This window comes from Drosophila suzukii, chromosome 3 (assembly GCF_043229965.1).
Source record: "Drosophila suzukii chromosome 3, CBGP_Dsuzu_IsoJpt1.0, whole genome shotgun sequence".
NCBI classification, from domain to species: Eukaryota; Metazoa; Arthropoda; class Insecta; order Diptera; family Drosophilidae; genus Drosophila; species Drosophila suzukii.
In genome coordinates, this window is record NC_092082.1 from 52,272,766 (window position 1) to 52,291,576 (window position 18,811).

Genomic DNA, 18,811 nt, shown 5'->3' on the forward strand with positions numbered 1-18,811 from the left:
AATATATAATATATAGCATAGGCTACATTTAATTTTTGCTTGTCAAACCGGTTATTAATGTATTTGCAGTAATAATGTATAATCTGCTTTTATCAAGGGAACACATGTCATTTTTTGGCTATTAAATGAAACTGCTTGACCAATGCGCTGTAAAAAAATTAAAAAGGTAAAGGTAAGGTAAACATTATACTCCACAGATTAAAGTTCGGTTGTCCGAAGTATTTTGATTTGAATTTGGTATTCACTTACAGGCCTGTTGAACATGACAAACTTTTAGCAATATTAGTACTTAAAAATCAAAACTGGGTTACAAGGACTCAGCATAAACAATTAAATAAACAGGCGAATAAATTAATTACTGTGGGCGGTGGTCCACTTAGTGACGAATCGCACTCGGAGAGTTTGCCAAGGCAACTACTATATATAGCAGCAGAGCTGAAAATTTGAAGTGGTGATCCGATCATAACGGATGATACACCAATCAAAAAGTATCTCCAAAACTAAAAAGATAGCATCTCAAGAATTAAAAAATTGCAATTGGCTTGGCAGAAATTGCGTTAAAAAAGTGAAAATATAGAAAACACATTTTTTATTCCTGATGATTAAACGCGTAAAATGTCACTTCATTTGTTAAAATTTAATGGTTCGTTCAAAGGTTATGTCAAAAACAAGATTTTGGGGGTATTTGAATGCAATAGAATATGGCTTTTGTATGCGAGAAGCTTGAATATTTTGCTAAAGCGGGCAGAATGAAAGCATTTTGGAAAGTTCATTTATTCAGTCGAATGTACAAGCATTTTTCGTCACAAAAGTTGATATTAGAACTTTTGTATGTTGAAGGTGCGATCGTCAGGACCCCTTACCACGTAAAGAGGTGTTTTTGTTTGATTACCATATTTAAAAAAAAATGGATCTATACCCAAAATTAATGTTTATAAGCTTGTTTTATTCTTTTTGTTGATATTTGTGTATTAAACCTATGAAATGATTCATTGACAATAAAATACACTTTACAATGCCTAGGCAGCGTTAATTGTTCTGAACTAATAAAAGCTTCCATTTTTATACCCGTTACTCACAGAACAAAATGGTTTATGGGTAAAAACGGCCATTTTTACACCCGTTACTGATAGTGCAAAAGGGTGTATTGTACCTGGTTACAAGTATGTATCAGGTAGAAGAATGTGTTATCGACCTCATTGGGTATATATATATATTCTTGATCAAGATCACTCGCCGAGTCTTTTTAGCTATTTCCGTCTGCCCGTGTGAGCGTTGTGATCTCGGAAACTACATATATGATCTTGAGGGTTGAGATTTCAGATTTAGATTCCTTAGCTTCGTACGCATCGTAAGTGTGTTAAGTGAAGCCAAAGTGGAGCCAAAACTTTGGCTCCTACAATTTTAATGCTAAAAAAATTTAACTGGAATTTATTACTCTCGTCAATACTTATCAATTTATGATAGAAATAGTCAAGGCACTTGATCATGGCGTTCTCTTTTGTTCTTGCTCTTTAAGCAGCTCGATACAAGCCACGTTTGTATATGGACATACGGACGTGGGTAGATACAATGTGGGAAAAAATTCCTTCCTTTTTCTCTACGAGTACCGGGTACAATTACAATCGATTGTTGAGAAAAAACTGGCGGATTGGACATCGATATCGTGCGCTTTTATTTCGATCTAAATGAATGATAATTTCTAAAAAAATACGTAATCCAAAAAAGTTGTATTCGTGCATCAATGGCAAGACAATTCGAGTTTAATGTTTGATGTGACATTTTTTTGGTGGTGTACGCAGAGGTATAGCCGTCATCTTTGGTATTTTATTTAATATCATACAAAGCCGTTAGCATTGCCCTTATAAGAGCAAACTATGCATGGTTATTGTCTTATGGTTGTCTTCAAACCAAGGTAAAGTCCTGCACTAAAGTGAAACACAGATGTTTAGATTATATTGTTTACTTTATACTTTGTTAAAACTGAGAGATCTCTTTTCTTTTTCCAGCGATGCCAGATGGCATAAACATGATCGCCACAGTACTATTTCCTAGACTTTCTGTTGTGAAACGAACAGGGAGTATAATTGTACGACGAGGTCTAATGATTGGTTAACAGCGGGGCTCGTTCGTCTTCGGACCTGTTGTTGGAGTCAGTGGATGAGTTTGGAAGTGAAATTGTTGGCTGTTTAGTTTCGATTAAGACGGGCTTGAGTCGGTCTATTAGGATTGCTTTTCTTTTACTTTAAAGGGTCCATCGTAAGGCGGTTGAAGAGATCCATGGACGGTGTAGTTTCGTAGAAAGACGTGAGTTGCCTTATTCAGAGGCAACAAATGGTCGAATTTCTCGCTTATTTTTTCTCCAGCTCCTTTACAAAGACAGTTTGCGGTTGGAAATTGGACCTTTGATGAAATAAATCTCCTGGAAGGCAAAGGGTTGTGCCGCACTCAAGTTGTGCTGATGTTGTTTTGATGTCTGGATTGAATGTTAAACGCAACCCGAGCAGGATCTGGAGACGTTTCTGTGCCCAATTTATATTTAATTTATTCATAATGGCCGCCTTTACTCAGTAAAGTTTACAGTTCTGTGCCAGCGCTCGATGATTCCGTTCGGGGGATCCGCTGCGGGGGATTCGCTGTTGTGCGAAGATAGTATATTCCCAGCATTCATAACAATTCATGGAACAAATCATGAGTGCTAAGGCTACCGTGTAGGCGTGCAAGTCCTCGAATGCGGTGGCTTCCGTCCAACGTGTACAACGGTCAATGATTGTTAAGCACTATTTATATTGACCTGACTGGGGTAATGGTCCGATGAGGTCCAAATTAATATTGTCGAATCTTTGTGTAGGAATCGTAGACTGCAGCGGCGAGCGGACGTGTCTTCTTCAATTTTTAATTTTTGAGAAGGTATACAGTGTCTTGCATATTAGAGTTGGAAATGGTGATTGACTTTAACTGCAATTCTGTGGTGTTGTCGTTCAATAGGCGTTTAAGCTCTCCGCAACTTTCTTGTGATGCTGGGTTGGTTTTAGTCGATAAGTTGAGATGCGGGAAAGCGTATCAGCGGTGGTGTTTTTAATTGAGCCACATGCACGAGAGAGGTAGTGAATTGGCTAATGAAATCCAATTGTCTTAGTTTCCGTGGGGAGGCTTTGTCTGGCTTTTTTCGATCATATCGACGACCACACGTGCTATACTTCCGTTGCGTTTCTGATAAACGACATAATGTAGTACCGCTCCAACTGCGAAATCGCTTGCATCTGTGCAGGGATACAGTGGGTGTTGAATGGACAATTAATGTTGCCTCTTTAAGAGTTCGTTTACATTCATCGAAATTGTTGACGGTGGCGGCAGTCAAAGTGATTGGAGTTAAGTAATTCTTCGTGTTTCCAGGAAAAAGTTGGTTTAGCGGTGTCTGGTGTTGAATTGCATTTGGCAAGAATCTGTACGTATTAATCATTGACAAGAGCCTGCGTAGCTCCTTAGCGAATTTGGGCAGACGGATATCCGAAATTGCCTTCACTTTTTCTGGCAGTGGTTTGCTGCCGTTTGAACCGATATGATGACCCAAGAAATCGACAAAATTCTTTTCGAAACCACATTTATCTTGATGAGGTTGAATTTCCGTAGTCGTTAAAATATTTTGGGGAGGTGAAGTTGGTGCTGCTCTATATTAACTGATGCAACCGCGATGTCATCGACGTAAACGAAGACAAAATCCATTTCTGAAAATGTGGAATGCATGAGTCGTTGGAATGTTTGTGCAGCGTTACACAGTCCGAAAGTCATGTGGGTGAATTCGAATGGGGCCATTATGGGGACGTCTCAAGCCTCGATCGGAGTAAGATGGTATGTATGGTTCTGATCGATCTTTGACATAAATACGTGAACACTTAAATCTTTGATAAATACGTGCTCCTCGAAAGTGTGTATGTGTGGTAAAAATACCGATCTGGGGTGGCTTAGGAATTAGGAGCACGTTAATCACCGCCATTCTCCAGTAGCCTTGTGGGCCATGTGTAACGGGGAGGCGTAAGGTCGGGAAAAAAATTGCGAAAACATTAATCAAGAACAATCAACAATACCGTTGGTTGACATTTTTTGCGGACGTCAACTTCCTGTTATTATTCTTCTTCTTACACCCAAAAAAAAATGATCATAGAAACTAAACTATTCGTACATTAAAACTAAACTATTGAGTGTCAAAAATATCTTGATAAGATGCGTATTAACCTTATGACACCGAAAGTATTAAACTGAAACTTTCGAAGTTATCAAAGTTAAACTAACGAGTATACAATTTATACTCACTCAGTGTACTGACATTTATGCTGATAGTTTACTTTTTATACTATTTAGTATAAAAGCTATCCTATGTAGTCTCCGTTTTATACTATTTCGTATACATATTATACTAATCTAGAGAGCCGTAGTATACTTTTTAAGCTATTTATCGAAATCGTTAGTATACATTTTATACTATTTCGTATAAAACTTATACGATTTCCCCGTTGCCTGTAGTATAAAATGTATACTATTTTGTTTTTTGTGGTATCCCAAACCCAATAAAATCAAGTTGTATGTTGTTTTTCTTTTATTACTATTTGACATATTATTTTGTTATTATTTCATAAATATTCATATTTTGCGCAACACAAAACTCATGTTTTTAGCTCCTTCGTGTTTTTTTTTATATTCCTTTACCTAACACGTATATACAGACTAAAATAAGTACAAGCAACAAGAGTAGGGGCCGTGATTGCGCGGTATCACCGCAAGGTATTGCTTAGCGCAATGGTAGCCACCTAGGCTGTAGCTTCTCTCCTCTCATTCTCGATGCGAAGCAGCGTTCGCAGTACACTCGCTGCGTAGGCTGCCGTCGCTGGCCGAACCCTTGCCCCGGTGGTCTTCATCAGCATTTGGCGATCAGACCCGAAGCGGTGACATTAAAATAGGACATGCTGATCGTCCTCAACAATCCCACTGCCGGACTCTGGACAACCGTTCTCCGTGTCGTGTCCGAAGCGCTTAAGAAAGCTTCGGAAGCAACCATGTCCACTCAGCGCCTGCGTGAGGTAGAAATCTACCTGGCCGTGCTTCCTATTTACCCTTGCGTCCAGCGTCCAGCGTCCCTTGCTGGAGTTGTCCCAGGCTGCCTGCCAGTTGTCGACGCTCTGCATCCTGGCACTCCTCTTCACCTCGGTCTTGGTTCTGTGGCTCCCGCACCAGTTCACATAGGGGAACTTGGCCTGCAATGACGAGCGCTGCGTCGTCCGGAAGGCACTCGCTGTTCTGACAGCACAAAGGCGGTACGTCGAGTTCGTTAGCTCCTTCGCGTTATGCATCTGTACGCGTGCGCAAAGCACTTGCATCTGAAAATACACAATACACACAAAATTTACCAACAGGGACAATATAATATTGATTTTTTTTAATTTTAGAACAAATATTTTACTTACATGTTGACTCGGCACAAAATTCACAAAAATGCGGGACCAAACTCACCGAGATAAATCATCACAATAATCATTAACGCGTCAAACAACGCCAACTCCGGTAGCATTTTCTGTGTTCGTATACTCGCTATTGTCCTGGTTTTACACCAAAATATATGTTCGAATATTCGCTATTGTCCTAGTTTCACACCATGAAAAACTATTTAATGTTCAGTATACTATTTATACTACTGAGTCTCACTCATATAATAATTGGTATAAGCTTAATACTATAAAGTGTTGGCATGAAACTATTTTGTAATAACTTGAAACTACATTTTCTTTATACTACATTAAGTTTTTGTTGAAACCAAAAGTATAAATTATAAACTAAATAGTCAAATATGACTAGTTTAAAAATAACACTACAGGTTTACGCTTTATACTCTTTGGTAGAGCACTTACACTACAAAGTATACAGTTGAAACTAATTAGTGTTGAGTTAATACTTACATTTTTATACTAACTTTAGTATACTTTTGACACAACGCTTATTAAGTGTATACTTTTGGTTTTTTTTTTGGGTGTATCTAAAACGAAAAAAGTTAATTCTTTATTATTCAGGATGCTTTTATTATGTGCAAAGAATATGGGTTTTGAGAATTGAGAAAAAAGTGATAATTTTATCCGTGTTTTTCGACATCAAATTAGTAAATAAACTGTCAAAATGCCATATTTCTCGGAAAAACGACCTATAACGCACTTGAGTATATTATAGTAAATATTCGGAGTAAGCAAATGAAACTGCGGGAAAATATTTTTGTATAGTTGATAATATATATTAATAAAAGCGAAAAAAAATTGCTTACATTTCTCTAAATTCTAGAGCAGTGGTCGGCTCACACATACCATCACAAGTTTGTCTTGCATTAGTGTGAGTGTAACAAACACGAAGTTTGCACGCGGCGTGCTGAAGCCTAATGTTACTCTACTTTGCACTGAGATCCTCTACCGCAGCAGCAAAAAAGCACGCCGAAGCTGAGAAAAAAATGACCCAAACCCATGCCGAAGTCACACGAACATCTACGTTATACGTGAGCGCGCAGAGGATGGGCAGACCACTTCCCTATGCTCACTAGATAGGCCGCTGCCTAGAGGAATCCCATTGTAATGGCTCCTGCGCTTCGTCGAGTCTTCGTTGTCAAGAATTGTTTGAGGTTATGATGAGGTTTTGAGTATATATTCGAAACGTCGGGGTCACCAATTATGTTTGACTTCAAACAAAGGTAAAGTCCTGCACTTAACTAAAGCACAAAGCTGGGATGCTCAGATTCTATTTGTTACAACTTGGTGGAAAGTGAAATCTATTTTCTTGGTGGGCCTTTTGGCGTGGTTCTTTAGGGAGTGTGACCAGAGTATGTTTTTAGATAAAAATCTATTCTGGGGAGTTTCCAGCAAGTGAACAAAAAAACAAGTGATAATACTTTAAAAGGTCGTATTTTAGTCGTAAGACGTAAGTTTCTTAGTTACAATTATTATTGTTTTTAAAATATATATATTTTTATTATTTTTTTTTTTTTGTTTTATTTTATTTCATTTAATTTTTGTACTTATGTGTACTGGTATTTTAAAAGATCTTTAACTTTATTGTAAAATTGAGTTGCGCTCCTAATTGTTTTGTATTGGTGCGATAGATTGTTCCCTAGCCGCATACCATTTATGAAAAATTGCCTTCTCGAACACAGTGTTTGTATTCGAGGGCATATGTAATTTTTGGTTCTTACAGATGTGGCTGGGATAAGTTTATTGAAAAGATATTTTGGTTCTCCACTCGTCACTATTTTGTGAAAGAATATTAAAATTCTGAGATCGATCCAGGAGGTCAAGTTAAGGTCAAGTATTTTATATGTCAGTTCTGATACATGGTCAAAACGTCTTAAGTTAAACACATAACGGACAACTGAAATAAAAGCTACAGTTAATGTACGCAAATCCCGCGCATCACAATTTCCAAAAATTTCTATGCCCTAAAAGAGAGTGGGTAGGAGGATAACTTTGGCGATTAATAGTCTAACTGCCTCAGTTAGGAACGATTTGGAGAATGAAAATTTTGTCAGCAGAGCATATGTACGCCCTGTCGCTTTGACTATATGATTGCTCCATGATAAAGTATTGTTAAATGTTATCCCTACATTAACTACATTCACTTCATAGCTTATCGGCGCATGGTTTATATATAATTTTTGGAGTGAAAGTGTTGAAAGTTGCTTTTTACCAATTACCAAGCACTTCAATTTTTTAGGATTTATACCCAAGCCATTTTCCTTCGCCCATTTTTCAATTAGCCACAACATTTTATTACTTATACGGACACAATCATGTATTTCTGTTACGGGTCTACTAACAAATATTTGGACATCATCAGCATATAAATGTACTTCACACTCAGACAGGATACTAGGGAGATCATTAACATATATAGAAAACAATAAAGGGCCTAGCACAGATCTCTGTGGCACTCTCCCGGATAAGTTCCGGAGAGAAGAAACTTGCGTTCCAGAGACGACTGCTTGAAACCTATTCGTTAAGTACGACCTAATACGCTTCGTCGCATTAGTTGAGAAATTAAACATATTCCTAAGCTTGGTACAGAGAATGTTATGATTCACAGAATCAAAAGCCTTGCTGTGGTCAAGGAGCGTCAAAAACGTTACGCAGTTACTGTCCAGTTCTTGTCTTATATCCTCTACAATATTAGTGATTGCAGTAATACAACTCCTTTTCTTACGGAACCCTGATTGTTTTTCGTCAAGTAGAGAATTATTAGCTAAGTATAGTTGAATCTGTGAGGACATAAGGTTTTCAAAGACTTTTGATAGAAAAGGTAATATTGAAATAGGTCTATAGTCATTGTTTGGCTTAGGAATTGGGAAAATTTTGGCGTTTTTCCATATTAACGGAAATGAAGACGTTGTAATAGCCGTGTTAAAAATATATGTAACATGGGGCAACATTAAGGGGAGCAAAAGCTTAACAAATTTTGGACTCATATTATCGAGACCAACAGCATCGGACTTGACATGCAGAATACTAGCTAGGACATCACTTTGGTTTATACATATAAAGCTAAAACTATTATCACAGAGGGGTTGAATATTCAGGTACGGATTGCATGTTGCTTCAGGTACATCTATTTCCAAAAACTTTTTGTTTATTAATTCGACATCCACCTCAGACTCTGTCTATTGTTTACACTTTCCAATACCTAACCGTTTTAGTTTGTTCCATCTGTTTTTTGAGTTAACACAGTTATTAAATTGTATGTTGTAATGCTCTTTCTTTGCTGATTTTATCTTTTTTGTTTACTTTTACCCTAGCCTCTTTGTATTGTTTTCGAAATTCATCAGTTTTGTATCGCTTCCACCGGAGGTAAGCTACATCTCGCTGACGGGTTAGGTTTTTAATTTCACTACTGAACCATGGATTTTGCATTGGCTTAATCACCTTGGCCCTTAGGGGCACAAACTTGTTGAACAAATACTGGACATTGTTGGTTAAAACCTCTAATTGACAATCTACATGACGAAGATGGTAAATACATGACCAGTCACAGCACAAAAATTCCGTTTTTAATTCATTATAGTTTATATTTTTGTAATCTCTATACGTAAAAGAATTGATTTTGCTGTCAAAGGTCAAGTCGTATGTTAAAAATTTTAGGTCATGTCTGGAGAAGGCTGGTAATGAAACCTGGTCATAATGTATGATTTTGCTAGGGTCATTGATAAGATATAAGTCAAGTAATGTATCACAGTGGCTGCTATAGTGCGTGGGAATCGTTTCGTTTACGGTAAACAAACCTAAGGATTTAAAGTTATCCACAAGATGGCTTTCTGATAATAGGATGCTGTTAAAATCACCTGCCAATATGATGTCAGTGTACTCCAACGAAATGTCTGAAACAACATTAAGTAATGACCCGTAGTCAATTGTCCGATTCGGTCTATATATGCAACCTAGAAGGGTTCTTCCATGGGATTTATTGGGAAGTTATAATAGAATGTATTCGATAGTACTGTCACTTGGCTGTTTAAGTACCACTTTACATTTCAGCTTCACATTCACGTATATAGCAACACCTCCTGCAAGACCAGTACGGTCGGACCGATAGACATTAAAGCCTTCACAAATAATAGACGAATCACATAGATCATTTACAAACCACGTCTCAGACACACATATCACATCGACATTAGACTGAGTGAAAAGGAATCTAAACTCATCAATCTTCTTTAGCAAACTTTGTGCATTTAAGTGAACAATTTTTAGACCAATGTTATAGCTACTTATAGTTTTTATCATAGCACTAGCTATGGAACAAACTTCCTCATCCTGCATTGTTGTTATCAATGATTATTAGGCGCGCAATCTCAATATTCAATGCGTATCTTATACATTTCTTAAAGTAAACTAGTTTTAAACATATCTTACTTAAGAGGATACGATTTATACGCTTAAGAACGAAAGCTATCAGCTTCAGGTCCAGCCGAAGCGTTAGTGAGAGATGTAGAAAGTGGATCAGGCGAAAGATTAATGGACGAAAGTTCCTCCATACTGTTAATGCAACAGACACCCTCTCTTCGAGTGCAGCGTACGTGCACAAGGCCGCGTCGTGTAAAGACAGCCGTAAGGATTTTATGTTTTTTCATACGCATAGCCTCTTTAAAGATGAGATAATGCTCTTTTAACAATTGCTCATTAATATAAATTAACGCTTCTGAATTGAAACCCAGAAACTGCAAGCTAAGTTGTTTCTTGTGCTCGCGCCTGTACATTCCGACTTGACCAAGCAGCTTGATCTTTTCGCGTGGGTTTAGCATTTTAATTATTATTACCGGATCCACATGTGTTTGTTGTGATTTCCTTGCTCGGAAGATATCGCAGACTTTTGGTGGTGGAGTCAGCTGGAGATTAAAGCATAGCTTGTGATAGAGCGCTCTTTCTATTGTTGGAATTAATTTTTTCCCGGAATCCGTTCGGATTCTTTGCGAGTCTGTTAAGAACTGTCTAAAGCTAACTTAAGTATTTTATTAGAAAGCCAGGCAGAAGGCCAGACGTCGGCTATGGACAGAATGCTGACCTTGTACTTCGCATCCGCTGCATAGCCCGCTGCATACCTCGGCCGTTTTGGTCTGAATTAGCGCCTCGCGCCCGGTGCATTCCCCAACCGCTCGGCGACTCGGCGACTAACTTATAAAATGGTCTGCCATTGAACAGAACATTCTAACTTTCTCATAATGACGTTGAATGTTTGATAAATATTTTTTAATGCACTTGTAAAAAAAATAATACACTAGCAGCGCTTTCCAGAGTAAGTTGTCTATAAAATCGAATTTTTAAAAGCCGTATCTGTACGCTTAGTTACAATTACATTAATAATATAACTTTATTTATGATTTGTCACTCACTGCCATTTACACTGTGTATTCTATGCGCATTATACAGCGAGGCCTTTCAGAACAAACAGTTGGGAACTTTTAGAGTTGTTAGATATTTAAATCCAAAATGTGCTCAATGTAACCCTTTTTCAGTACGAACGTTCTTAAAATGGTAACCATGAAATCGATCTTAACTCAGGACTGATTGTACTTGATTTTAACACAGTGTTTTCCCTAAGTGAAGTGTAAGCGCCTGACATGATTTTTGAATGTTTGACAATGGTGCAAGCAGTCTAAACCAATTATTAGCATAGAACGAGGTAAAACATGCAACATTTTAATTTGTTGCAATTGGAATTGATAATGAGAGGGACTTTATCGATAGGTTAGGTCGATAGGGCGATAGTTGCAGCAGCGGGATGAATCTGGCGGGCGATCTGGCCTTTGGAGGATTAATCCCGGTTCGCTCTGAGATTAACTTAAATGCCACTCATGTATTCAATGACCCAACTTTGGGAGAGGCCATGTAATATGGCGGGGAAGGAACGACGATGATCAGCAGATATTAGTATAGTCCAGCGGTCGGCACACACATAACATCACAAGTTTGCCTTGCATTAGTGTGAGTGTAGAAAACACGAAGTTGGCGCGCAGAGCGCTGAAGCCTGACGTTTCTCTGTCAGCAGCAAAAAAGCGCGCCGAAGCTGAGAAAAAAGGACCCGAAAACCCATGCCGAAGTCATACGAAAATCTACGTTATACGTGAGCGAGCAGCAGATGGGCAGAGCAATTCCCTATGCTCACTTAATAGCCCGCTGCCGACCGCTGGTATAGTCGCACCCATATTGTCCAACCAGGCAGATGCAGCTGGAAGTTCTAGGATAAATTTGTTGTGCTTAAAATTATATAAAAGCGAGTGATAGGAAAGTTAACATGTTATTTAGTTATTTATTATTAATCATTTATAAAGGCAGACGGGGTCCCAACACAAAGAGCCCCGGGATATTTACTTGGGAGTTCCATGGATTTCTGCGCGACTTCGTAATACAACCAGCCTCGACTTAGCTACCAGCTACCGGTGTCCGCTCGACCCGCACAGACGAGCAGCCACAAACGCCTTTCGCAGTCGACGCCAACGACATCGAGCATTTCCCGGTGAGTCCGTTCCGGTCTACCACGTCCACCTCATTTGGGAACTCCCAGCCGTCGCATCGCAAAGTTGAGAAGTACCGCCATTTTGTTTGGCAGTCGAACTGCTTCCCTTGCGCAACTCACCATAGTGCGCAAGTTTTCCTTTGTGGAGACCCGTGTTGCCGCTGACCTCCGGCGAGAAGTCTTCAGCCGGGCTATAATCGCCCTCCAGGCCTGGCCCGATAGTGGCTGAAATTTAGAAAAAATTTAAATACATGTGAACCTTGATTATTGATATTGATATATACTTCCCTGTTTAACTGTGAAATTATCCAGATTTAGACCGGAGAGCCTTATTTGTCCTCGTCGTTTGCCTTGAATCAAAAAGGTCGCGAGCATTAGTTAAGTGGTATAGCTTACAGTGCAATTACGTACCTTTTTCACCTGTCCCTTCTTTTCCACAGGAGCTCCTCAGGATTGGGTGACCATGCACTTACCATACATATTGTACTTACCATACATATGCATTAAACATTTGTAAACCCCACAATGTGTGAGTAAGCGTTCCCAGTGGGGGAGATGGAACCGTCGTAGTCGCGAGGAGGGGGCTCCTGCCGACTGAGAACGGGTGGTGCCTTGCAACATCTTAAGGGCATCTATGGTTGGGTGGGAGCGCTTGGCTAGGTCATAGATAGCCACCAAATATTTGTAGGTACTTACCTTTCTTTTCGTTCTTTTGTTCTCAGTGATGACCGATAGTTTAGTGATGTGAGACAGCGGAGCTGTCGATAATATGTTGCGAGCTGTGGCACTAGGGGTACTCTGCCCTGAGAAAAGTCTGAGCTAGCGGCACTGCCACCGACAAATAAGCAGTTTGTAACATATTTGCGCTTTTAGACTCTGATGCTGATGATTCACTAACCGGTAGAGGTGGAGAAACATCGATGTTTTTCGATGTTTGCCTGTTAAAACATCGATGTTTTCTGCACCTCTACTAACCGGACAAGGTCTTAAATAAAGACTACTCGTCGTTACCATATTATTCTTTGGTTGGTGATGCTATATTAGCCTACGTGGCCAATCAAGTTTGGCGGCAGTCTTGGCGATTTAAATTAGGGAGGTAACATTCCCCCGATGGTCCTATTAGCCCTTCACCGTCTGCTGAATCTATAAAAACAAAGGTTAATGGTCTGGAGTAAATTATGTTTTCAGCTTACATGAGAGCTTACGGAGTGTTCATCATTCAAATTAAAAATTAAATAAAATTAAAATTAAAAATAAAACTAGTCGCTCCCACGCTCCTTCCTTGTGGGCTGCAGTTGGTGGGTTGAAACGGAGAAAACTTCTTTCAGAGTTCCACTGAGCGCCATAAAAGTATTAAGACGCATTAACTTCTATATACACAGCTCTAAGTGTAAGGCACGCAAAAAGGACTCTCCAAGACTACTCCTCTTGAAACCACAATCGGTCGCCCTTTCTGGCAAGTAGTGTGATCTCTGGCACTAAGTTTCTCGATCAGTCGCCGTTCTGGGACTTCTCTGCTAAAACCGCTGGGCTCTTCCGGACTACGCCTCTTAAAACCATAAACGATCGACCGCTCGCCCTTTCTGACTAGTCCCGCCAGAACCTGCTCAATTTCCACTTGGGCACATTGCGTCTAGACAACTTTCCCTCCTCACGGTTCCTCGTAGCTGGCCATCACCGCTAAAACTCTAGTGGACCGGCTGTGCACTGCGCCAGAGCTTAGTCATGGCAAGAGTAGAAACAAATGGCCTTACTTTAGCCGAGTGATGCTCACAGGACCTCAGTTACCAGTGTCTTTCTTCGAAAAGTCCAGAGTCCAAAGTGCAATGCCGTTCCATTATTTCCTTTTGCATACGGCACCGTTGCTCGGCTTCAAAAGACTCCACTCTCTCTCTCTCTTTTTTCAAACTCTCGTTCTCCGAACTCTCGTTCTGAGATATCATTCTCCAACTTCATTCTCTCTAAACTCTCTTCGCCTTGCCGTATCTAGGCTCTAACTCGCCGCGTATCTCGTAGCCGGCCGGCCATCCTGAATAATTGCCGATGCAATTTGTGGGGAGTTATTCAACGGATTGATGGACATGGCTAGATCGACTAGGCTTGTGATCCTTATGAAGAATATATATACACTTTATAGATTCGGAAACGCTTCCTTCTACCTGTTACGTGCTTTCTGACGAATCTAATACACCCTTTTACTCTACGAGTACCGGGAACAAAACGAACTTTTGAAAAGAAGTCTATGGTTTTAAGCGACTGGCCTCTCTGCATTTAGCATTTCATAAACGGCCATCGTTAAAATGAAATATGACAACTAATTTCTACTGCCACTATGTGGCATGGCGGGTTCTTCTTCTTGCTAGCGGCGTTGTCACTTGATTTGCGAGTGTGTGTATTTGTGAGTGGGTTTGTTTACAGATGGGAAAAATTTTGTTTTTAATTAAATTTATTATATATAATTTAACAAAAAATTCTTCGTTCTAAAACATATTGAAATATTATCCTTAGATCGGCAAAACTAATTTTAGTTTACAAACAAATTTACTTGACTGTACACCGCATTTAAAATGTTAAAATAATCCTATCTTTTTAATTTATAATATAAATTTATAATATACAATTTATAATCAACGTGCGTTGTAAGTCCACCTGTTGTGGATCTGTTCATGAGATTCTTTTGCGGGTCTGGGTTTTTTTTTCAGACCGCACCGACTGCGCCAATTGTGTGAAGTTAATTTAAGTAATTATTTTATTTTATTTTACTTTAATTGAAGTTTTTCTTGTATGAGTTTGTTGGACAGACTTTTATTACACGTTCTATTCTCGTTGACATTGACTTAGGAACTCCTCTTAAAGTTAAAGCTTATGAAGAGGTACAGCATAATTGACTGGCGCCTCGTGTTAACTTAACCGTTTATTCGATGGCTTATCTTGAGCTTGAGCATGTTGATAAGATCCACAGCGTTATCTGCAAAAGCCAGCGAATGAAGGGCGAGAGAAACTAACCAAAAATAACTACACTGTAAAAAGTTTTATCTATACAATAATCTAGATATATAACTTGTATATGTGTATATGTCAGGATTATGTTAAATTTTTTTTGCGTTTTAATTTTGTTAAATTGCGCTGAAATTCATAACTCATATATCTTAACTACATCTACGCATATGTATATTTTTTCTCAGAAAAAAGGGATGCCAATTTGGTGGAACGGTGGTGTGTGCTGACTTTGTATATATAAATATATGTCAATACATTTTGTGAAACTTGTGCGGAATGTGCCACTTGTGGTGTGCAGATTATGCTTCCGATCGGAAAGATCAAAAAAATATATATATATTTTTTTTTTTCGCACAAAACGGAGGCCTTACCGGTCGAGCGGCCAATTTGGCGGAACGGGGTTTGTGCTGATAATATACAAATATATGTCGATATATTTTGTGGAACTTGCGCGGAATGTGCCACTTGTGGTGAGCAGATTATGCTTCCGATGGGAAAGATAAAAAAAAATATATAAATATATATATTTTCAGAAAATGGAGGCGGTGAAGCGGGGCTGTGTGGAAGAAATATATAAATTACACGTATTACACGTATTGCATTCGTTAATTATGTTTTGTATTAATTTTATGTAGTCTGGGTAAAAATATGAGTTTCTAAAGTCTATTATCATTTTTTGTATTCCTTGATGAATTTTATTTTTGTGTATTTTAATAATAAGGTCTTTAAATTCTGAATAGCTACTTATATTTATAAGATTTTTTGTAGCTTTATAGAGTTTAGTTCCAGTGTTTGGTCGAATAATTTTTATATATTATTATATTATATATATATATTTATATATTTTATATTATTTGAAAAATAACAAAATCATTAATATTTTCGAACAAAGTAGTAGAGGTTCGTCCACAAATGGCTTCTAGTATTATATCGCTTCCCTTTTCACTGGTCATTTCAGAATAAAATATTTTTATAATAGTGCGATTTTATATTTTTTCTACATCGACTTTTTCTTTGTCACTTTTTATGAATATTAATTGTCTTTTATAAATATTCAGACGACGCTCTGTAATTGGAATACCTAGAAAGCCATCTTCTTCTGCACTATGAATTGTAGGGACTAATGATTCAAAATCTTCAGTTCCAGATACAAGTGAATCTGATTCGTTGTTTATAAAGTTTGTCGCCGCTTCTTGACTTCTGTCTTTTATGTTTACTCTGGAAAGAGCGTCTGCTACAAAATTTGGTTTGCCTTTAATGTGCTCAATTTCAAAGTCGTATTCGTTTAGTCTGATTATCCACCTCTGTAACTTCATGTTTGGCTCTTTTACATTGTGTAACCAAGCCAAAGGTTTGTGATCGGAAATAATTTTAAACTTTCTACCGTAAAGGTAACAGCGGAAGTAATTGGTTGCCCACACTATCGCCAATAATTCTTTTTCTATAACTGAATACCAAGTCTCATGTTCGTTAAGAGTGCGGCTTGCAAAACAAATTGGATTCTGGTCCTGCGACAAAACTGCACCTAAAGCAAAGTTGCTGGCGTCCGTCGTCAATGTAAATTTTTTATTAAAGTTTGGATAAGTTAGAATAGGATCACTTCTAATCAATAATTTTAATTTGTTAAATGCGCTTTTGTATTCTATGTTATTTATATCGATTGACTGTCCCTTTTTTAAGCATTTTGTAATAGTTTTAGCAATTTTAGCAAAGTTTTAATAAACTTTTTATAAAAACCACATGTTTTTGGGATGAAAAAATCTAATATGGCTTTTATTTTGCTTGGGTTCGGCTTAATACAATTAGGTGTAATTATATGACCAAGAAAGTTTGTTTTACGTTTTAGAAATTCGCACTTTTCCAATTGTAATTTTAAATTAGCTTCTCTTAATTTATCGAAAACTTTAAAAATTGAAAGGTTATGTTCCTGCAGTGACGTAGAAAAAATAACGATATCGTCGAGATAAACTAAGCAGTGAACACCAATTAAATCTTTAAGAATCTCATTCATACACCTTTGAAATGTCGCCGGTGCGTTTTTCAACCCAAAAGGCATTCGAGTGTACTAATAATGACCGTTTTGTGTTGAAAATGCGGTTTTTTCTATGGACTCCGGGTCCATCTCGATCTGATGAAATCCTTTGGCAAGGTCAAGGGTCGAAAAGTACTGACATTTTCGCAGTTTGTCTGATATTTCATCAATATTAGGAATTGGGAATTTGTCGCTAATAGTGATATTCTTTAAGTGTCTATAATCGATCACTAAGCGAAATTTCGTTGTCTCCGAGGCATTATCTTTCTTTGGGACTATCCATATTGGATTACAATACGGAGAAGATGATTTTCGAACTATACCCTGACTTATTAATTCTTTTTTTTGCTTCTCGACCTCATCTCTATAAATGTATGGGTATCTGTATGGTTTTACATAGACAGGACTTTCATGTTTAGTTTTTATTATGTGTTTAATGGTATGTGTAAAGGTCAAATTGTCACCTTCAACAAATTGTAGATCTCCATACGATATTATTAAATTCATTATTGATTTCCTTTCTTCACTATTTAGATGACTAATGCGAATTTTATTAGAATAACTAATTTCTTCATTAAGCGCATAATTAAAGTCTTTATCTTCCAATTTCTCGTCCAAATTTGTGACTTTTTTAATTGGGATATAATTTTGCTTAACTTCTTCTTTTAGATCACTTGGTAAATTAATATTGTAACTAGGTTTTTTAGAGGTGAAATTAAAAATAATGTTATTTTACTTTAGATATTCTTCTTTGAAGTTTATTTGGGCATTAGTTAATTCTAGTATATCTCTTCCAATCAAAATATCATATTTTGTCAAAAATCATGGATTAAAAGATTTAATTTTCCAGGTTTCCTAGTTAAAGGTTTGGCGTTAATTTCTCGTACGGTACTCAAAATGACTTTTCCTATCATTGTATATATTGCTTTCGTGCTTGTTTCATGCGACGGAAGAGTATTTAACATGTCTGGCCTAATTTGACTAATACTAGATCCTGTATCTACGTGACATAAATATTTTTGTTTATTTATTTGTATGCAAATTGTGGAATTTTTTGATCGACCGAGGCTTCTATTAGAAAATTTTCGTTAGTGTCCATTGCTTCGACCATTGCTTTCTTTCTGATTTTGAAATTCGAAAGACCAATAATTTTTTGAATTGGCTTGTTGTTGAATGTTTCTGGTATCATAATTGTTTAGGAACCTGTTGTTGCCAAATCTATCGTTTCTACTTTGCCTAGCTTGATTTCTAAAATAATTTTGACTTTGGACTTGCTGATTAATCTGTGGATATGGGTGATTATTAATTATATTTTGAATAGTATTCTGATAAAATGGATTAAATCAATTTCGGTTTTGCATAATTGGAGGCTGGTACTCAAAATAAGGAAGCATTTGAGGGTTGTTAAAATATTTCTTATTTGAATAATTTTGATGTTGCTTAATTTTTATAAATTCCAAGTTCTTGAGCAACACGTCCTAATTTACTTGGGGTACTAACATCAAATATACACACTGACATATATATTCGGTTTGGTAATTCTTTTCGAATAATTTCACAAACAGCTGAGTTCATTGCTTTGGTGAACAGGTATCTATTATTTATACTGCCATCTAAATGTAATTTATTACAAATGATGAATGATTTCAGTTCTAAGTCATCGACAAATTTTCTTAAATTTCCAGAATATTTAATTTTGTAAATATCAATAAGTAATTGAGGGATTGGTGTTTGGGTGTTATACTCCCC

At 37.5% G+C, this 18,811-nt stretch overlaps 1 protein-coding gene and 1 long non-coding RNA gene across 2 annotated transcripts; both read right to left on the reverse strand.

Moving 5' to 3' along the window:
* Positions 1–4,579: 4,579 nt before the first annotated feature.
* LOC139353227 (uncharacterized) lies at positions 4,580–5,571 on the reverse strand. Its single transcript, XM_070996777.1, has 2 exons — positions 5,463–5,571; positions 4,580–5,375 (listed from the first exon to the last, which is right to left on the reverse strand). Exon 2 carries the CDS (start codon positions 5,373–5,375, stop codon positions 4,950–4,952), a length of 426 nt encoding a protein of 141 aa, XP_070852878.1. The 5' UTR covers positions 5,463–5,571; the 3' UTR covers positions 4,580–4,949.
* Positions 5,572–11,864: 6,293 nt separating this feature from the next.
* On the reverse strand, positions 11,865–14,350 carry LOC139353114 (uncharacterized). The gene is made up of 3 exons (XR_011604271.1): positions 12,727–14,350; positions 12,442–12,662; positions 11,865–12,380 (listed from the first exon to the last, which is right to left on the reverse strand). It is a non-coding gene; the product is annotated as an uncharacterized lncRNA (long non-coding RNA).
* Between the last annotated feature and the right edge of the window lie 4,461 nt (positions 14,351–18,811).